The sequence below is a fragment of the Hemiscyllium ocellatum genome, chromosome 50, assembly GCF_020745735.1.
Source record: "Hemiscyllium ocellatum isolate sHemOce1 chromosome 50, sHemOce1.pat.X.cur, whole genome shotgun sequence".
Taxonomy (NCBI): Eukaryota; Metazoa; Chordata; class Chondrichthyes; order Orectolobiformes; family Hemiscylliidae; genus Hemiscyllium; species Hemiscyllium ocellatum.
The window spans coordinates 1,970,458-1,989,089 of NC_083450.1; the positions used below are offsets into that span (position 1 = coordinate 1,970,458).

Sequence of the window (18,632 nt, forward strand, 5' to 3'; positions counted from 1 at the left end):
GGATTGCTGTGGGTTTTCACCGGCCCGCTCCAGTCTGGACAGCGTTGTTGGGAGCTGTGTACTGTATACTTCGGGCAGCTCGCAATGTTAGAGTGATGTGAAATTCAGGATCCTGAAGGAAGACGAGAGACCTTGGAAAGGGGTGTGGGAACAGTGATGTACTCCAGGGAACTGGCAGGAGGTGCGTATTGGTCATTGTACATAGCCCTCTCTGTAGTCCAGGCTGAGGAAGGAAAGGGTTCTACATATTGTGTCTTCTTACACTGGGAGAGAGCTCCCAAATTTCAAAAGGTGCTGTCTGCAGTGTCGTTACTGGGCTTGGGCTCTGGACTGGATAATAAAGATTGGACTGCTTTCATTAAGAGAAGAATTATATCAATCATGCAAATTAATCGTGAGCGGTGTCAATGAACAGCACTCATTTTCTCAAGCCCTGTGTTAACAGAGTAAACCTCTCACTGCACTCTGCCCCTGCACCCCCACTCCACTCCCCCACACCCTACCCCCAACCACCAACCATCATACACTCTCAGGACAGGGACATCACGGGGTTACATACAGAGTAAAGCTCCCTCTACACTGTCCCCCCATCAAACATTCCCACAACGGGGTTAGATATAGAGTAAAGTTCCCTCTACACTGTCCCCCCCATCAAACCCTCCCAGGACAGGGTTAGCTACAGAGTAAAGCTCCCTCTACACTGTCCCCCATCAAACCCTCCCAGGACAGGGTCAGCACGGGGTTAGATACAGAGTAAAGCTCCCTCTACACTGTCCCCCATCAAACCCTCCCAGGACAGGGACAGCATGGGGTTAGATACAGAGTAAAGCTCCCTCTACACTGTCCCCCATCAAACCCTCCCAGGACAGGGACAGCATGGGGTTAGATACAGAGTAAAGCATCCTCTACACTGTCCCCCCATCAAACACTCCCAGGGACAGCACGGGGTTAGATACAGAGTAAAGCTCCCTCTACACTGTCCACCCATCAAACACTCCCAGGACAGGGACAGCACGGGGTTAGATACAGAGTAAAGCTCCCTCTATACTGTCCCCCATCAAACACTCCCAGGGATAGGGACAGCACCACCCTTAAACCCTCCCAGGACAGCTGAAGTGTTCCCTTGCCCAGAATCCAGAGAGCTGTTTTCCCTGGAGCATCAGAGGCTTCAGAGTGACTTTGTAGATGTTTATAAAATCATGAGGGGCAAGATCTTTTTCACAGGGGAGGGGAGTCAAGAGCTAGAGGGAATAAGTATAATGTGAAAGGGGAAAGATTTTAAAGGAACCTAAGTGATACCTTTCTCACCCAGAGGGTGGTATGTGTATAGAATGAGCTGCCAGAGGAAGTGGTGGAGGCTGGTACAGTTACAACAACGTGATGGGTATATGAATAGGAAGGGCCTAGAGAGATACTGGCAGATAGGACTCCATTAGGTTGGGATATATGGTCAGCCATAGAGGAGTTGGACCGAAGGGTCTGTACCTCTCAATGTCTCTATGACTGAAGGCAGAGAGAGATAGTGAACATGCTGATGTCTTCTGGCAACGACAACTGGGCACACTGGCACAAACCAATCAGTAACTTGCTGCTGGCCGAATCCCACTCTGCACCCCCTGTGCTGACCTGGTGGCCAGGCCTTACCTCTCCTCTCCCACTGCATGAACAAAGCAACTGTGTTAACACAACTCACAAGGAACTTGTTTTCAAATGTATAGCAACTCCTTCATCAGCTGGAAAGTCAGCATGTACACAGGCCCTTCAGCCCATACCTCCCAGTTCTCCCCAGTAATCCAGTCCCATTTCCCTGTGTTTGGTGCATATCCCCCCCATACCTATCCCACCCACGTCCCTGTCTAAATGGTCCTTAAATGACAATATTGTACGCACTTCCAGCACTCCCTCTGACAACCCATTACAGAGACTCCCCACCCTCTGTGTGGAAAACATGCCCCTGTGGAACCTCTCACCTTAAACCTATGCCCCCTCGTTTTAAATGCCCCTAGAAGGGGGGGAAAAGCTGCCAGCTATCCATGCCTCTTCTGATTTTATAGACCTCTATAAGGTCACCCCTCAGTCCCCAACACTCCAGGGAAAAACACAGTCCCCTCCTGTCCCACACCTCCTTGTACCTCAAGCCCTACAGTCCAGGGAGCAGCTGAGTAAATCCTTCCTGCACCCTTTCCAGGTTAACAATGTCGGGTGACCAGAACTGCATGCAGTCCTTGGTTTTAAAAGAGTACTTTAGCCATTTTAGTACAGAAGAGGGGAAGGAGATGGGGCCTTCACCCTGACGATGGCTATTTGTTGGGTTTCAGGTCCTTGTGCATGTGCAGCAGCTCTGAGTTTCCTTCAGGCAGTGCAGGGTCTGCTCAGCGGTCTCTGAGTGACCGCCCAGCCTGGTGGACAGGATGAACTCGCTGCTCAAGGAGGTGTTCGGTGATTCCCTGGAACAGCTACTGTGCTGCGTGTCAGCACAGGCCGACAGGAAAAGCCCAGGCATCAGGCGTCGTGGCCGAAGGAGCCGGGAGGATTACCTGGGGCAGCTGCCAGAGGAGAAGTATGTATCGAGAGCAGGGACTGATGGCTGGCTGTTGGACTGGAAGTGGCTTCGCAGCCTGGGTTCCTGACCTTCCCCCAGCACATTTCACACTCCCTGAAATATCATCCCGCGGTTTATGACGCAGCAGTCCAGTGTTTTGATTTTTAACAAGTTATTTAGACAATAGACAGTAGGTGCAGGAGTAGGCCATTCTGTCCCTCGAGCCTGCACCACCATTCAATATGATCATGGCTGATCATTCCTAATCAGTATCCGCTTCCTGCCTTATCTCCATAACCCTTGATCCCACTATTCTTGAGAGCTCTATCCAACTCTTTCTTAAATGAATCCAGAGCCTGGGCCTCCACTGCCCTCTGGGGCAGAGCATTCCACACAGCCACCACTCTCTGGGTGAAGACGTTTCTCCTCACCTCTGTCCTAAATGGTCTACCCCGTATTTTTAAGCTGTGTCCTCTGGTTCGGCACTCACCCATCAGCGGGAACATGTTTCCTGCCTCCAGAGTGTCCAATCCTTTCATAATCTTATATGTCTCAATCAGATCCCCCCTCAGTCTTCTCAACTCAAGGAGATGATTTTGCCCCTTTGCCTGTGGGGTTGCCCCCCTCCCCCCCCACACCAACGATGGGGAATGCCACAGGATTACCCCTTTCTCCTATCCCATCACCGAACACACTGAGGGTCGGTCAAATACATTCAGCCTTCAGTCCCCCGCTCCCCATACAGCACCACTCGGCCCTCTCTCTCTGTGTGTGGAAATGTCAGAGTTAGGTTATGGCCAGGGGAGGAGGCCATTCAGCCCATCCCTGCACCCTAGCCCCTGTAGACGTCCTTCCTATGAGAGCGTCTCCATTTTCCTTTCACTGTGTGACTCCCTCCCTCGCTGGGCCCTCCCCCTCCCCCGCCCAGGGCAGTGACCACTTGCTTTATAAAACAGTTTGCCATCACGTTCTCTCGGAGATACGGCGCCTTCCCAACACCCCAGCCTCTGTGGACTCACTGCTCCCCACCAGCTCAGACTTCCTTTCTGTCTGCTGAAGATTCCCTGCTCACATTCCCCCCTTTTCCCATATCCTCGTTTTCACATTCTCCTCCACACGGAGTCGTTCCTTTCTGGGTCCAGGATTTGGGGGGACAGTTTGCATGGATTTGAGGTTCTGATTTCTCCCTCCCCCTTCCCTGACGGGATTATTCTGATCTTCGGGTACCGCGGTGAGAATCTCTCCATGGTTACCAGCTGGTGACGGGGCGATATTGGTTTCTGACTCACAAAGTAGTAACTGTTGGCAGGAAGAGCCGCGATGCAGACTTCGCCCAGCGGAAAGCAGAGCGAGCGGCCCTCAGAACCCATCTCAGGGAGAAATACCAGCTCCAACAGGTAAGGACGCCCTCTCCACATATCATCCACCTCACTAAACATGACAGCACCCACTCCCTTAGCACCCGCTCCCTCAGCACCCGCTCCCTCAGCACCCACTCCCTCAGCACCCACTCCCTCAGCACTGACCCTCCCTCAGCACCCGCTCCCTCAGCACCCGCTCCCTCAGCACCCGCTCCCTCAGCACCCACTCCCTCAGCACCCACTCCCTCAGCACCCACTCCCTTAGCACCCGCTCCCTCAGCACTGACCCTCCCTCAGCACCCGCTCCCTCAGCACCCACTCCCTCAGCACCCACTCCCTCAGCACCCGCTCCCTCAGCACCCACTCCCTCAGCACCCACTCCCTCATCACCCGCTCCCTCAGCACCCACCCCCTCAGCACGGACCCTCCCTCAGCACTGACACTCCCTCAGCACGGACCCTTCCTCAGCACCCACTCCCTCAGCACCCGCTCCCTCAGCACCCACTCCCTCAGCACTGACCCTCCCTCAGCACCCGCTCCCTCAGCACCCACTCCCTCAGCACCCGCTCCCTCAGCACCCACTCCCTCAGCACTGACCCTCCCTCAGCACCCACTCCCTCAGCACCCGCTCCCTCAGCACTGATCCTCCCTCAGCACGGACCCTCCCTCAGCACTGACCCTCCCTCAGTACTGACCCTCCAACAGTACCCGCTCCCTCAGCACTGACTCTCCCTCAGCACTGACCCTCCATCAGTGCCCACTCCCTCAGCGCTGACCCTCCGACAGTGCAGCACTCCCTCAGCACTGACCCTCCGACAGTGCGGCACTCCCTCAGCACTGACCCTCCGACAGTGCGACACTCCCTCAGCACTGACCCTCCGACAGCGCGGCACTCCCTCAGCACTGACGCTCCGACAGTGCCCACTCCCTCAGCACTGACCCTCCGACAGTACGGCACTCCCTCGGTGCTGAACCTCCGACAGTACGGCGCTCCCTCGGCGCTGAACCTCCGACAGTACGGCGTTCCCTCAGCGCTGACCCTCCGACAGTACGGCGTTCCCTCAATGCTGACCCTCTGACAGTGCGGCGCTCCCTCAGCACTGACCCTCCGACAGTGTAGCGCACCCTCAGCACTGACCCTCCGACAGTGCCCACTCCCTCAGGACTGACCCTCCAACAGTGCAGCGCTCCGTTAGTACTGACCCTCCGACAATGCCCACTCCCTCAGCACTGACCCTCCGACAGTGCGGCACTCCCTCAGCACTGACCCTCCGACAGTGCCCACTCCCTCAGCACTGACCCTCTGACAGTGCCCACTCCCTCAGCACTGACCCTTCGACAGTGCCCACTCCCTCAGCACTGACCCTCCGACAGTGTCCACTCCCTCAGCACTGACCCTCTGACAGTGCGGCACTCCCTCAGCACTGACCCTCCGACAGTGCCCACTCCCTCAGCACTGACCCTCCGACAGTGCCCACTCCCTCAGCACTGACCCTCCGACAGTGCCCGCTCCCTCAGCACTGACTCTCCGACAGTGCCCACTCCCTCAGTGGGAACCGTGCGTGTATCAGCATGGTTTCTGGGTCAGGTTTCTGGCTGGGAATCTCAGTGCAGAGTGAGTGCAGAAATGGATACACTGGAGATTTAATTAGAGAGCTGACAGTTCTCTCTCTCTCTCCGGACAGAATGAACACGACAGGGAGAAGCTGAGAGCTGTGGGTCAGCAGCTGGAGCTGCCTGTGGAGTTAGCTGCTATCGTTAATGTGGGGAAGAGACCAGAGGGTGCTCCCTCTCTGTTGCCAGTGCTCCCAGAGCCTAATCTGACAGAGCTGACCAGTACAGCCCAGGCTGCTATCAGTCAGCTACATCAGGCCACACAGAGACAGTGCACTTTAATGTGACCAACTCTGGGTTCCGAGCCAGCACCTCAATATCTCCCTCCCTCTGAGTTGGTGTTGCAGCCAGCCACCTGCTGTTGGCAGGGTCTGGCGTGTCTCATCTTCAATGTTCCCGATGTTTAGTTGTGGAGTCATCGAGATGTGCAGCACGAAAACACACCCTTCAGTCCAACTCATCCATGTTAACCAGACATCCCAATTTGACCTAGCCCTGTGTGCCAGCCCCTGGCCCATATCCCTCCAAACCCTTCCTATTCAGATACCCATACAGATGCCCTTTAAATGTTGTAATTGTACCAGCATCTGGCAGCTCATTCCATACATACACCACTGTCTGTGTGAAAACGTTACCCCTCAGATCCTTTTGAAATCTTTCCCCTCTCATGTTAAAGCTGTCCCCTCTAGTTCTGGACTCCCCCATCCCAGGACAAAGTCCTTGGCTATTCACCCTATCCATGTGTTTCCATGCCTCTGTGAGCTCCCCTCAGCCTCTGACGTTCCAGGGAAAACAGCTCCAGCCTGTTCAGCCTCTCCCTATAGCTCAAACCTTCCAAAGCCAGCAACATCCTTGTAAATCTATGACCGCTCAAGCTGAATAACATCCTCGGTATAGAAGGGGGACCAGAACTGTGTGCACTATTCCAAAGGCAGCCTCACCAATGTCCTGCACAGCCGCAGTATGATATCCCAACACCTATACTCAACATCATTGTCAAGGTCTTCCTCAAGTGTCTCCTCCCTGTGGCTGAGAAACGCTTCCCGGAATGGCAGTGTGGTTTCCAGTCTCGGAGGGGCAGAGCTGCCATGACCCTGTCACTGTGTAACAGCTACAGGAGGAATACAGAGAACAGAACCTCCCCCTGAACATAGCTCCTTCCAGCTGGGAAACATGATGGGGCGTCCGTCTCTGCTTTGGCTACACCATCAGGTTTGTCCCCATCCTTCACCAGTGCCACGATGACATGGAAGTCATGGGAATGACCAATGGTCCCATCACCGACCCAGTCCCCGTTCGGACCCACGGTCAGGACTGTGTCACTGTTCCCTGACCTACCTCAGTGCAATGCCTCACCTCACCGCCAACAAGCTCCCCTCCGGAACCAGCAGGAAATTATTCAACCTTCCCCCCGCACTCCCCCCCCACCTTCAAACTGAAACCAAACTCATCCCAACCCAGTGTCATTGAGCTGCAGGATGTGAGTGTACACAATCTCAGAGGATGTACTGCAGACCCACCATCAGTACCTTTACAGAGGCATATGAGAGCATGGATCTCTCACCCTGAACATCCATGAGACAAAACTCCCTCATCATCCCGACCTGGGATTACACAGTGAACCCTGACTCAAGGTCCAAGAGGAGACCTTAGAGAACACTGAGCACTTCCAGCACCTGTCGTCCAAAGCAGTTATTGATGAAGAGATGCAGCAGGACGTGCAGTGAGCTCACACAGTCTTCGGCTGTCTGAGGGAAAGGATGTTTAAAAACAACATCAGATCCTACGTCAAGAGTGTGGTGCTGGAAAAGCGCAGCAGGTCAGGCAGCACCTGAGGAGGAGGAGAATCAACGTTCTGGGCAACTCATGAAGGGACGTTGATTTTCCTGCATCTCGGATGCTCCCTGACCTGCTGCGCTTTTCCAGCACCAGACTTGTGGCTCTGATCTCCAGCATCTGCAGTCCTCACTTTCTCCCACATCAGCTCCCACACCCAGCTGATGGTTGACAGAGCTGTGATGGTTCCTACCCTCCTGTGTACATCTGAGATGTGGACTGTCCACAGCAGACACCTCAAGACACTGAGCAGTACCACCAATGCTGCCCACACAAGAACCTGTGAATCCACTGGGAAGACAGACACACCAATCCCAGCATCCTCGACCAGGCCAACATCCCTGGCATTAGGGCACTGACCCCCCCCCCCCCCACCCCCCCCAGACCCCTCTCCCATAGACTGCGATGGGCTGGGCATGAGCGAACACGAGACTCCCCAAGCTCCGAAACAGTAGGTGGGCCCCAGGTGGACACAGGAAGTGTTTCAGTGATCGCCTCAAGTCCTCACTGGAGAAATGTGGTGCTCCCACCGACACCTGGGAATCACTCACGCAAGACTGACCGAAGTGGAGGAGGAGCATCCAGGAAGGAATCGAGCGCCACGAGACGTGTCATCAGGAAAAGGTGAAAGGAGGGTGCTGCCACACCAATACCCCACCCACCCCTTTCCTGTGACCACCTCCTGCCCCAAGTGTAACCGAGCCTGCAGCCGCCACATCAGTCTGTACAGCTCCCCCCAACCCCACCCTGAGAGTGGGACAGAGTCAGCCTCGCCTGCCCAAGATCAGGATGCCTCGACATTATGACCAACAATGGCAGGTGTGCCAAATACCACCTTCACTATCCCGTCTACCTGCAACACAGAGATCTCGGTGTCCTGGTGGGTAAATCCCCGAACATTGCCACCCAGGTTGGTGAGGTTGGTGAGAAGGAGTACGGTGGGTTGGCGTTTATTGGTTGGGGAGCCACGAGGTCATGCTTCAGCTGGACAAGACACTGGTGTGACCACACCTGGAGTAATGTGTACAGTTCTGGTCACCGCACTACAGGGAGGATGGGGAAGCTTTGGGAAGGGGTCAGAGGAGATTTACCAGGATGTTGCCTGGTATGGAGGGAAGGTCTTACCAGGAAAGGCTGAGGGAACTGAGGCTGTTTTCGTTGGAGAGAAGCAGGTTGAGAGGTGACTTAATCGAGCCGTATAAGATAATCAGAGGGTTAGATAGGGTGGACAGTGAGAGCCTTTTCCCTCGGATGGTGATGACTAACATGAGGGGCCGTAGCTTCAAATTGAGGAGTGATAGATATAGGACAGATATTAGGGGCAGTTTCTTCACCCGGAGAGTAGTAGGGGTGTGGAACGGCCTGCCTACAACAGTAATAGGTTCACCAACGTTAAGGGCATTTAAATGGGCATTGGACATCCATCTGGGTAATAATGTACGGTGTAGGTTAGATGGGCAGCAGATTAATTTCACAGGGCAGTGCACCATCGAGGGCCGAAGGGCCTGTACTGCGCTGTAATGTTCTATGTTTTATGTTCTAACTGCACTTTCAAGGAACTATCCACCTGTACCCCGAGGTCTCTTTGTTCAGCAACATTCTCCAGCATCCTACCATTAATTGTATAAGTCCTGCCCTGATTCGCTTTTCTGAAATGGAACACCTCACATTTATCTAAGTTAAACTCCATCTGCCACTCCTTGGCCCACTGGTCCATCTGATCATGGTCCTGTTGTATGCTGAGATAATCTTCTTCACTGTCCATTACACCAGCTATTTTGGTGTCATTTGCAAGCTTACTAACCATATCGCCAATGTTCACATCCAAATCATTTATATAAATGACAAAGAGTGGTCGACCCAGCACCAATCTCTGTGCAATACCTCTGCTCATAGGCCTCCAATCTAAAAATCATTCCTTTACCACCACCCTCTGTCTCCCACCCTCAACCAACTTTATATTCAACTGGCTAGCCCCCCGGATCCCATATGATCTAACCTTGCTAACCAGTCTCCCATGAGGAACCTTGCTGAATGCTTTACTGAAGTCACATAGACAACGTTCACCGCTCTGCCCTCATCAACCATCTTTGTCATCTTTTCAAAAAACTCAATCAAGTTGGTGATTTCCCACGCACAAAGCCATGTTGACTATCCTTATCAGTCCTTGCCTTTCCAAATTCATGTAAATCCTCTTCCTCAGGATTCCCTCCAACAACTTGCCCACCACCGAGGTCAGGCTCACCGGTCTATAGTTCCCTGGCTTGTCTTTACCGCCCTTCTTAAACAGTGGCACCACGTTTTCCCAACCTCCAGTCTTCCAGCACCTCACCTGTGACTATCGATGATACAAATATCTCAGCAAGAGGCCCAGCAATCACTTCTCTAGCTTCCCACAGAGTTCTCGGGTACACCTGATCTGGTCCTGGGCATGTATTCACCTTAAGATATCCAGCACCATCTCCTCTGTAATATGGATCATTTCCAAGATAATTATTTCCGTATGTTCTCCAGCTTCCATGTCCGTCTCTACAGTAAAGACTGACACAAACTCCTGGTTCAGTATCTCCCCCACCTCCTGTGGTTCTGCGCATAGGCAGCCTTGCTGATGTGGAAGGGATGTGTAAAGATTTGTAGCTCGGTGCCTGTTGCCATGGTTGTGGGTATGTGAGCCAGGAGGGTGTGTGGGTGTGTGAGCCGGGAGGGTGTGTGGGTGTGTGAGCCGGGAGGGTGTGTGGGTGTGGGAGCTGGGTGGGTGTGTGGGTGTGAGCCGGGTGGGTGTGTGGGTGTGTGAGCTGGGAGAGTGTGTGGGTGTGAGCCGGGAGGGTGTGTGGGTGTGTGAGCCGGGAGGGTGTGTGGGTGTGGGAGCTGGGTGGGTGTGTGAGCTGGGAGTGTGTGTGGGTGTGTGAGCTGGGAGTGTGTGTGGGTGTGTGAGCCGGGAGGGTGTGTGGGTGTGTGAGCCGGGAGGATGTGTGAGCTGGGAGTGTGTGTGGGTGTGTGGGTGTGTGAGCTGGGAGTGTGTGTGGGTGTGTGAGCCGGGAGGGTGTGTGGGTGTGTGAGCCGGGAGGGTGTGTGAGCTGGGAGTGTGTGTGGGTGTGTGGGTGTGTGAGCTGGGAGGGTGTGTGGGTGTGTGAGCTGGGAGTGTGTGTGGGTGTGGGAGCTGGGAGTGTGTGTGGGTGTGTGAGCCGGGAGGGTGTGTGGGTGTGGGAGCTGGGTGGGTGTGGGAGCTGGGAGTGTGTGTGGGTGTGTGGGTGTGTGAGCTGGGAGGGTGTGTGGGTGTGTGGGTGTGTGAGCTGGGAGAGTGTGTGGGTGTGAGCCGGGAGGGTGTGTGGGTGTGGGAGCTGGGTGGGTGTGTGAGCTGGGAGGGTGTGTGGGTGTGGGAGCTGGGTGGGTGTGTGGGTGTGGGAGCTGGGTGGGTGTGTGAGCTGGGAGGGTGTGTGGGTGTGGGAGCTGGGAGGGTGTGTGGGTGTGGGAGCTGGGTGGGTGTGTGAGCTGGGAGGGTGTGTGGGTGTGTGAGCTGGGAGTGTGTGTGGGTGTGTGAGCTGGGAGGGTGTGTGGGTGTGTGAGCTGGGAGTGTGTGTGGGTGTGTGAGCTGGGAGGGTGTGTGGGTGTGTGAGCTGGGAGTGTGTGTGGGTGTGTGAGCGGGTGTGTGAGCTGGGAGAGTTTTAGATGCATGGCGCTCATCCGTGGGCTCCATCAATGAGCAGATTGACCTAGTTCCAATTTACCGGCCACTACAACAAACTACCGAACGGGCAACTGGACGCAGCAGGAACGGAACCAAATAAATTCCAGAAGACACAGTACGGCAACATTTCACAGGAGGCTGTAAAGCCCTGAAGATGTCACTGACACAGGGGACAATATGTCTGCAAATCAACCTCCCAGCTCGGTGACCATACCCATAACCATGGCGGGGGGCCCATTCTCTCCCTCGTTCCTCTTTTCCCTTCCAATAATAGTGGGATGTCTTTGGGAACTCTTTAACTCTCTTTGCTGAAGCTCCCTCTGGCCCCATTTTTGTCCTCCTGATTTCTCTCTCAAGTATACTTCAGCTGCCCTTATCATTTTCCAGGGATGTACTCAATTCCTGCTTCTTCTTGTTGACCAGAACCTCAATTCCTCTCCGTCATCCATCATTCCTATATCCATCGGCCTTGCCCTTTAATAGGAATTCTCATTATCCCATTCTTAACGGCCACTCAGTTTCCCACTGTCCCTTTACCTGTCTATACCCTCCTTTCATCTACTTCTGAAAGTTCCTGCCTAATACAGTCAAAATTGGCCTTCTTCCAATTGAGAACTTTAACTATTAGATCAGTCCTATCCTTTTCCATCATGATTTTAAAACTCTTCCACCAAAGCGGTGTTCCAAGGCATTCAATTCCAAATAAACCTGTTGGACTCTAGCCTGGTGTTGTGTGATTTATTTTTTAAAACTAATAGAATTAGTCACTGGACTCAAAGTGAGACCTAACACCTCAGTCACGTACCTGGCCTTATTTCCTACGAGTAGGTCAAGTTTTGTTCCTTCCCGTATCGATACATCCACATCATGCATAAGAAAGATTTATTGCAGACATTTAACAAATGCCTCTCCATTTAAATCCTTACTCCTGTGGAAAATTAAAATCCTCTACAATTACAACTTGGTTTTCCTTCTAGAAGACTGAGGTCTCCTTACATTTTTGCTTCTCGTTTCCCGCTGACTCTTGGGGGTCCTATAAAACAATCCTGACAGGCTGTCCAGCAGTTTTCCACCCCCACTCACCCCACACCTCCCTGGGTTTATGGATTTCCCACTCCCCTGCTCCACTTCAACTGCTGAGAGCTGCCTCCACCCTCACTCCGAGATGTAACACGATCAAATCTCCCGCTCGCCCTGATCCCTCTCCTTACCCTCCAACAGACACACAGACAGTGGCCTCTTACCTACCTCAGCGTAAAACAGGGAGGGATAGCTTTCCTTAGAGCTCACGCTCAGGTTAAAAGAGTACAGCACTTCACTCTGTATCTAACCCCGTGCTGTCCCTGTCCTGGGAGTGTTTGATAGGGGACAGTGTAGAGGGAGCTTTACTTTGTATCTAACCCCATACTATCCCTGTCCTGGGAGTGTTTGATGGGGACAGTGTAGAGGGAGCTTTACTCTGTATCTAACCCCATGCTGTCCCTGGGAGTGTTTGATGGGGGGACAGTGTAGAGGGAGCTTTACTCTGTATCTAACCCCGTGCTGTCCCTGTCCCTAAGAGTGATGTGGTAACAGTGTAGAGTAAGCTTTATTCTGTACCTAACCCCGTGCTGTCTCTGTCCTAGGAGTGTTTGATGTGGGAACAGTGTGGAGTGAGCTTTACTTTGTATCTAACCCCATGCTGTCCCTGGGAGTGTTTGATGGGGGGACAGTGTAGAGGGAGCTTTACTCTGTATCTAACCCCATGCTGTCCCTGTCCCTGGGGAGTGTTTGATGGGGGGACAGTGTAGAGGGAGCTTTACTCTGTATCTAACCCCGTGCTGTCCCTGTCCTGGGAGTGTTTGATGTGAAACAGTGTAGAGGTTGCTTTACTCTGCAACTAACCTCGTGCTGTCCCTGTCCTGGGAGTGTTTGATGTGGAACAGTGTAGAGGGAGCTTTACTCTGTATCTAACCCCATGCTCTCCCTGTCCAGGCCCTTGTGAGAACCAGTCTTCAGTCTGGGGGCTGAGATTAACCCATTGCTGTGTCCCAGGAGCCTCAGGCCCGGGTAATGTTGCTGTGTCCCAGGAGCCTCAGGCCCGGGTAATGTTGCTGTGTCCCAGGAGCCTCAGGCCTGGGTAATGTTGCTGTGTCCCAGGAGCCTCAGGCCTGGGTAATGTTGCTGTGGTCTGACCGAGTGTAAACCCAGACCAGGCCGTCAATTACTCCCTTCTCTCAATGCTCCGTGGAATGTGAAATTTGACAGATGTTGTAGGTGATCCCAGCTTTGTTAGGACTGGGAATAAAAGATCTGCTGGATTTCAGCTGCCGATGAGATGGATGTTCCCAGTGGGAATTACACCCAGAGGGATAGGGCAGGGAGAAAATGGCAGACCCTGGGCTATGTAATCCTAGCGCCAAGAGAGGGATTGTTGTGCCCAGGTACCAGCAGTTGGCATTCTGCCCCAGTTAGGAAGGGGATGGGGGGGGGGCGAGGAGGAGGGTGTATTAAGTTTTATAATGAGTGGGGTTATGAATGAGTCATAGATAAATTGTTGGAGGTGAGCATTGGCTGGTAGGACCAAAATCACAATCACAGTCACTGATTGTCTCTGTCTCACTGCCCAGGGGTCAGTTAGAGCCAGCTGTATCACTCTGGGGTGGGGAGTCAGGTGTAGGTAAGCCCCAGACTGAGACAGGAAGGCAGACTGTACTCTCCTGAACAACATTGCTGACCCAGACGGCTTTTCACAACAATCTGCTCCATCCCACGGTGACTGACTGTGTTGAAGATTTCAGGAGAGGGGGAAGCAGCCTGTGACAATTGAGAGAGAGTGCTGACTCCAGCCCAGGGGACTCAGTGTTACAGTGAGAGAGATTAATGTGTTCACCGCCGTGTACACGTCATGTTATCAGTGACCCAGATAGAACAGCCTGTCCATGGCTGGTGTCCTGAAGATAGTGAGGCGGGCAGGACAGGTTACCTTGGCCCCGAGCTGTCTATCTGAGATAAAATTAGGTTTACAGTCACACACACACACAGATAACCTTCACAGCATGCTCCCTCCACATCAGGGAGAGCTGTACCTTCTCCACGGAGCTCTGTCCTGACACACTGAGCCAGCCTCTTCAGCAAACTGCCTCCCGGTCCCTGTCATACCCCATCCGGGGGGACCCTCGGTACAGCCACAGTTTGAGGGGCTAATCGGGATGTATGTGTGTGTCAGGAAGCAGCAAGGCACAGTAACCAAGGCTGAGCTGCTGTCTGACAGGGAGAGCTCTACCTTTGCATGTCTCGGAGAGCCTTGCATTCAGCAACAGGTCGCTCAGATACCACTCAGATAGACAGCACAGGAACCTGCACCGATAACGGGAAGGAGTTAGACAGGACATCACAGAAGGCCGGGAGAACGGGAGGGTCACTCTCTGAGGGACTGGGGAGGGGAGGGTCACTCTGTGAGGGATTGAGGAGGGTCACTCTGTGAGGGATTGGGGAGGGTCACTGTGAGAGATTGGGGAAGGGAGGGTCACTCTGTGAGGGATTGAGGAGGGTCACACTGTGAGGGACTGAGGATGGTCACTCTGAGGGATTGAGGAGGGTCACTGTGAGGGACTAGGGAGGGTCACTCTGTGAGGGATTGAGGAGGGTCACTCTGTGAGGGACTGGGGAGGGTCAATCTATGGGGGATTGGGTAGGGTCACTTTGTGAGGGATTGCGGAGGGGAGGGTAACTCTGTGAGGGACTGGGGAGGGTCACTCGGTGAGAGATTGTGGAGGGGAGGGTAACTCTGTGAGAGATTGAGGAGGATCACTCTGTGAGGGATTGCAGGGTCACTCTGTGAGATTTTGGGGAGTGGGAGGTTTGCTGTGAGGGATTGGGGAGGGTCTCTCTGTGAGGGATTGCGGGGTCACTCCGTGAGGGACTTTGAGGGTCACTCTGTGAGGGATTGGGGAGCGGAGGGTCACTCTGTGAGGGACTGGAGAGGGTCACTGTGAGGGATTGGGAAGGAGAGGGTCAGTCTGTGAGGGACTGGGGAGGGTCATTCTGTGAAGGATTAAGGAGGGTCACTCTGTGAGGGATTGGGGAGGGTCACTGTGAGGGATTGGGGAGGGCAGGGTCACTCTATGAAGGACAGGAGAGGGGAGGGTCACTCTGTGAGGGTCTGGGGAGGGTCACCCTGTGAGGGATTGAGGAGGGTCACTCTGTGAGGGATTGGGGAGGGGAGGGTCACTCTGTGAGGGATTGAGGAGGGTCACACTGTGAGGGACTGGGGAGGATCACTCTGAAGGATTGAGGAGGGCCACTCTGTGAGGGATTGGGGAGGGTCACTCTGTGAGGGATTGGGGAGGGAGGGTCACTTTGTGAGAGATTGAGGAGGATCACTCTGTGAGGGATTGAGGAGGATCACAGTGAGAGATCGGGAAGGGTCACTTTGTGAGGTCTTGGGGAGGGTAACTCTGTGAGAGTTTGGGGAGTGGAGGATTACTGTGAGGGATTGGGGAGGGTCTCTCTGTGAGGGATTGCGTTGTCACTCCGTGAGGGATTGGGAAGCGGAGGGTCACTCTGTGAGGGATTGGGGAGGGTCACTCTGTGAGGGATTGTGGAGGGGAGGGTAACTCTGTGAGGGAGTGAGGAGCGTCACTCTGTGAGAGATTGGGGAGGGTCACTCTGAGGGATTGAGGAGCGTCACTCTGTGAGGGATTGGGAAGGGTCACACTCTGAGGGATTGAGGAGCGTCACTCTGTGAGAGATTGGGGAGGGTCACTCTGAGGGATTGAGGAGCGTCACTCTGTGAGGGATTGGGAAGGGTCACACTCTGAGGGATTGAGGAGGGACACTCTGTGAGGGATGGGGGAGGGTCACTCTATGAGGGATTGGGTAGGGTCACTCTGTGAGGGATTGAGGAGGATCACTCTGTGAGGGACTGGTGAGGGTCACTCTATGAGGGATTGGATAGGGTCACTTTGTGAGGGATTGTGGAGGGGAGGGTAACTCTGTGAGGGACTGGGGAGGGTCACTCGGTGAGGGATTGTGGAGGGAGGGTCACTCTGTGAGGGATTGTGGAGGGGAGGGTCACACTGTGAGGGACTGGGGAGGGTCACTCTGTGAGGGATTGAGGAGGGTCACACTGTGAGGGACTGGGGAGGGTCACTCTGAGGGATTGAGGAGGGTCACTGTGAGGGAACGTGGACGGTCACTCTGTGAGGGACTAGGGAGGGTCACTTTGTGAGGGATTGAGGAGGGTCACTCTATGAGGGACTGGGGAGGGTCACTCTATGGGGGATTGGGTAGGGTCACTTTGTGAGGGATTGTGGAGGGGAAGGTAACTCTGTGAGGGACTGGGGGGTCACTCAGTGAGGGATTGTGGAGGGGAGGGTAACTCTGTGTGGGATTGAGGAGGGTCACTCTGAGGGATTGCGGGGTCACTCCGTGAGGGACTTTGAGGGTCACTCTGTGAGGGACTGGGGAGGGGAGGGTCACTCTGTGAGGGATTGGGGAGCGGAGGGTCACTCTGTGAGGGACTGGGGAGGGTCACTGTGAGGGATTGGGGAGCGGAGGGTCACTCTGTGAGGGACTGGGGAGGGTAACTCTGTGAGGGACTGAGGAGGGGAGGGTAACTCTGTGAGAGATTGAAGGGGGTCATTCTGTGAAGGATTAAGGACGATCACTCTGTGAGGGATTGGGGAGGGTCACTGTGAGTGATTGGGGAGGACAGGGTCACTCTATGAAGGACTGGAGAGGGGAGGGTCACTCTGTGAGGGTCTGGGGAGGGTCACCCTGTGAGGGATTGAGGAGGGTCACTGTGAGAGATTGGGGAGGGGAGGGTCACTTTGTGAGGGATTGGGAAGGGTCACTCTGTGAGGGATTGGGGAGATAGGGTCACTCTGTGAGGGACTGGGGAGGGTCACTCTATGGGGAATTGGGTAGGGTCACTTTGTGAGGGATTGTGGAGGGGAGGGTAACTCTGTGAGGGTTTGGGGAGTGGAGGGTCACTCTGTGAGTGATTGCAGGGTCACTCTGTGAGGGATTGCGGGGTCACTCTGTGAGGGATTGAGGAGGGTCACACTGTGAGGGATTGCGGGGTCACTCTGTGAGGGATTGAGGAGGGTCACACTGTGAGGGATTGAGGAGGGTCACTCCGTGAGGGATTGCGGGGTCACTCTGTGAGGGATTGAGGAGGGTCACACTGTGAGGGATTGAGGAGGGTCACTCCGTGAGGGATTGCGGGGTCACTCCATGAGGGACTTTGAGGGTCACTCTGTGAGGGATTGCGGGGTCACTCTGTGAGGGATTGAGGAGATCACTCTGTGAGAGTTTGTAGAGTGGAGGGTTACTGTGACGGATTGGGGAGGGTCACTCCGTGAGGGATTGAGGAGGGTCACTCTGTGAGGGATTGAGGAGGGTCACTTTGTGAGGGATTGTGGGGTCACTCCATGAGGGACGTTGAGGATCACTCTGTGAGGGATTGCGGGGTCACTCTGTGAGGGATTGGGGGGTCACTCTGTGAGGGATTGGGGAGGGGAGGGTCACTCTGTGAGGGACTGGGGAGAGTGACTATGAGGGATTGGGGAGGTCACTCTGTGAGGGATTGCGGAGTAATTCTGTGAGGGATTGAGGAGGGTCACTGTGAGGGATTGGGGAGGGGAGGGTCACTCTCTGAGAGACTGGGGAGAATCACTGTGTGAGGGATTGAGCAGGTTCACTCTGTGAGGGATTGGGGACGGTCACTCTGTGAGGGATTGTGGAGGGGAGGGTAACTCTGTGAGAGATTGAAGAGGGTCACTCTGTGAGGGTTTGGGGAGTGGAGGGTTACTGTGAGGGATTGGGGAGGGTCTCTCTGTGAGGGATTGAGGAGGGTCACTTTGTGAGGGATTGCGGTGTCACTCCGTGAGGGACTTTGAGGGTCACTCTGTGAGGGATTGGGAGCGGAGGGTCACTGTGAGGGATTGGGGAGTGGAGGGTCACTCTGTGAGAGATTGTGGAGGGGAGGGTAACTCTGAGGGACTGGGCAGGGTCACTGTGAGGGATTGCGGATTCACTCTGTGAGGGATTGAGGAAGATCACTCTGTGAGAGACTGGGGACGGTCACTCTGTGAGGGATTGAGGTGGGGAGGGTCACTCTGTGAAGGATTGTGGAGGGGAGGGACACTCTGTGAGGGACTGGGGAGGGTCACTCTGTGAGGGATTGGGGAGGGTCACTCTGTGAGGGATTGCGGGGTCAGTCTGTGAGGGTTTGTGGAGGGGAGGGTCACTATGAGGGATTGCAGGGTCACTTTGTGAGGGACTGGGTGGGTAACTGGGTGAGGGATTGGGGAGTGGGTGGTCACTGTGAGGGATTGAGATGGGGGGGGTAACTCTGTGAGGGATTGAGGAGGGTCACTCTGCGAGAGATTGGGGAGGATCACTCTGTGAGGGATTCGGGAGGGTCACTCTGTGAAGGATTATGGAGGGTCACTCTGTGAGGGATTAGGGAGGGAAGGGTCACTCTGTGAGGGATTGTGAAGGGGTGGGTAACTCTGTGAGGGATTGAGGAGGGTGACTCTGTGAGGGATTGGGGAGGGTCACTCTGTGATGGTTTGGGGAGGGTCACTGAGTGAGAGATTGGGGT

At 54.4% G+C, this 18,632-nt stretch overlaps 1 protein-coding gene across 1 annotated transcript in view; it reads left to right on the top strand.

Annotated features, from left to right (window-relative positions):
* LOC132805516 (uncharacterized) overlaps positions 1–18,632 on the top strand; it is a 90,067-nt gene that overhangs the window by 20,228 nt on the left and 51,207 nt on the right. Inside the window, exons 14-16 of the mRNA XM_060820628.1 lie at positions 2,411–2,560; positions 3,852–3,939; positions 5,589–5,760. Of these exons, the coding sequence (XP_060676611.1) occupies positions 2,411–2,560; positions 3,852–3,939; positions 5,589–5,760 (410 nt within the window). The remainder of the gene's footprint in view (positions 1–2,410; positions 2,561–3,851; positions 3,940–5,588; positions 5,761–18,632) is intronic.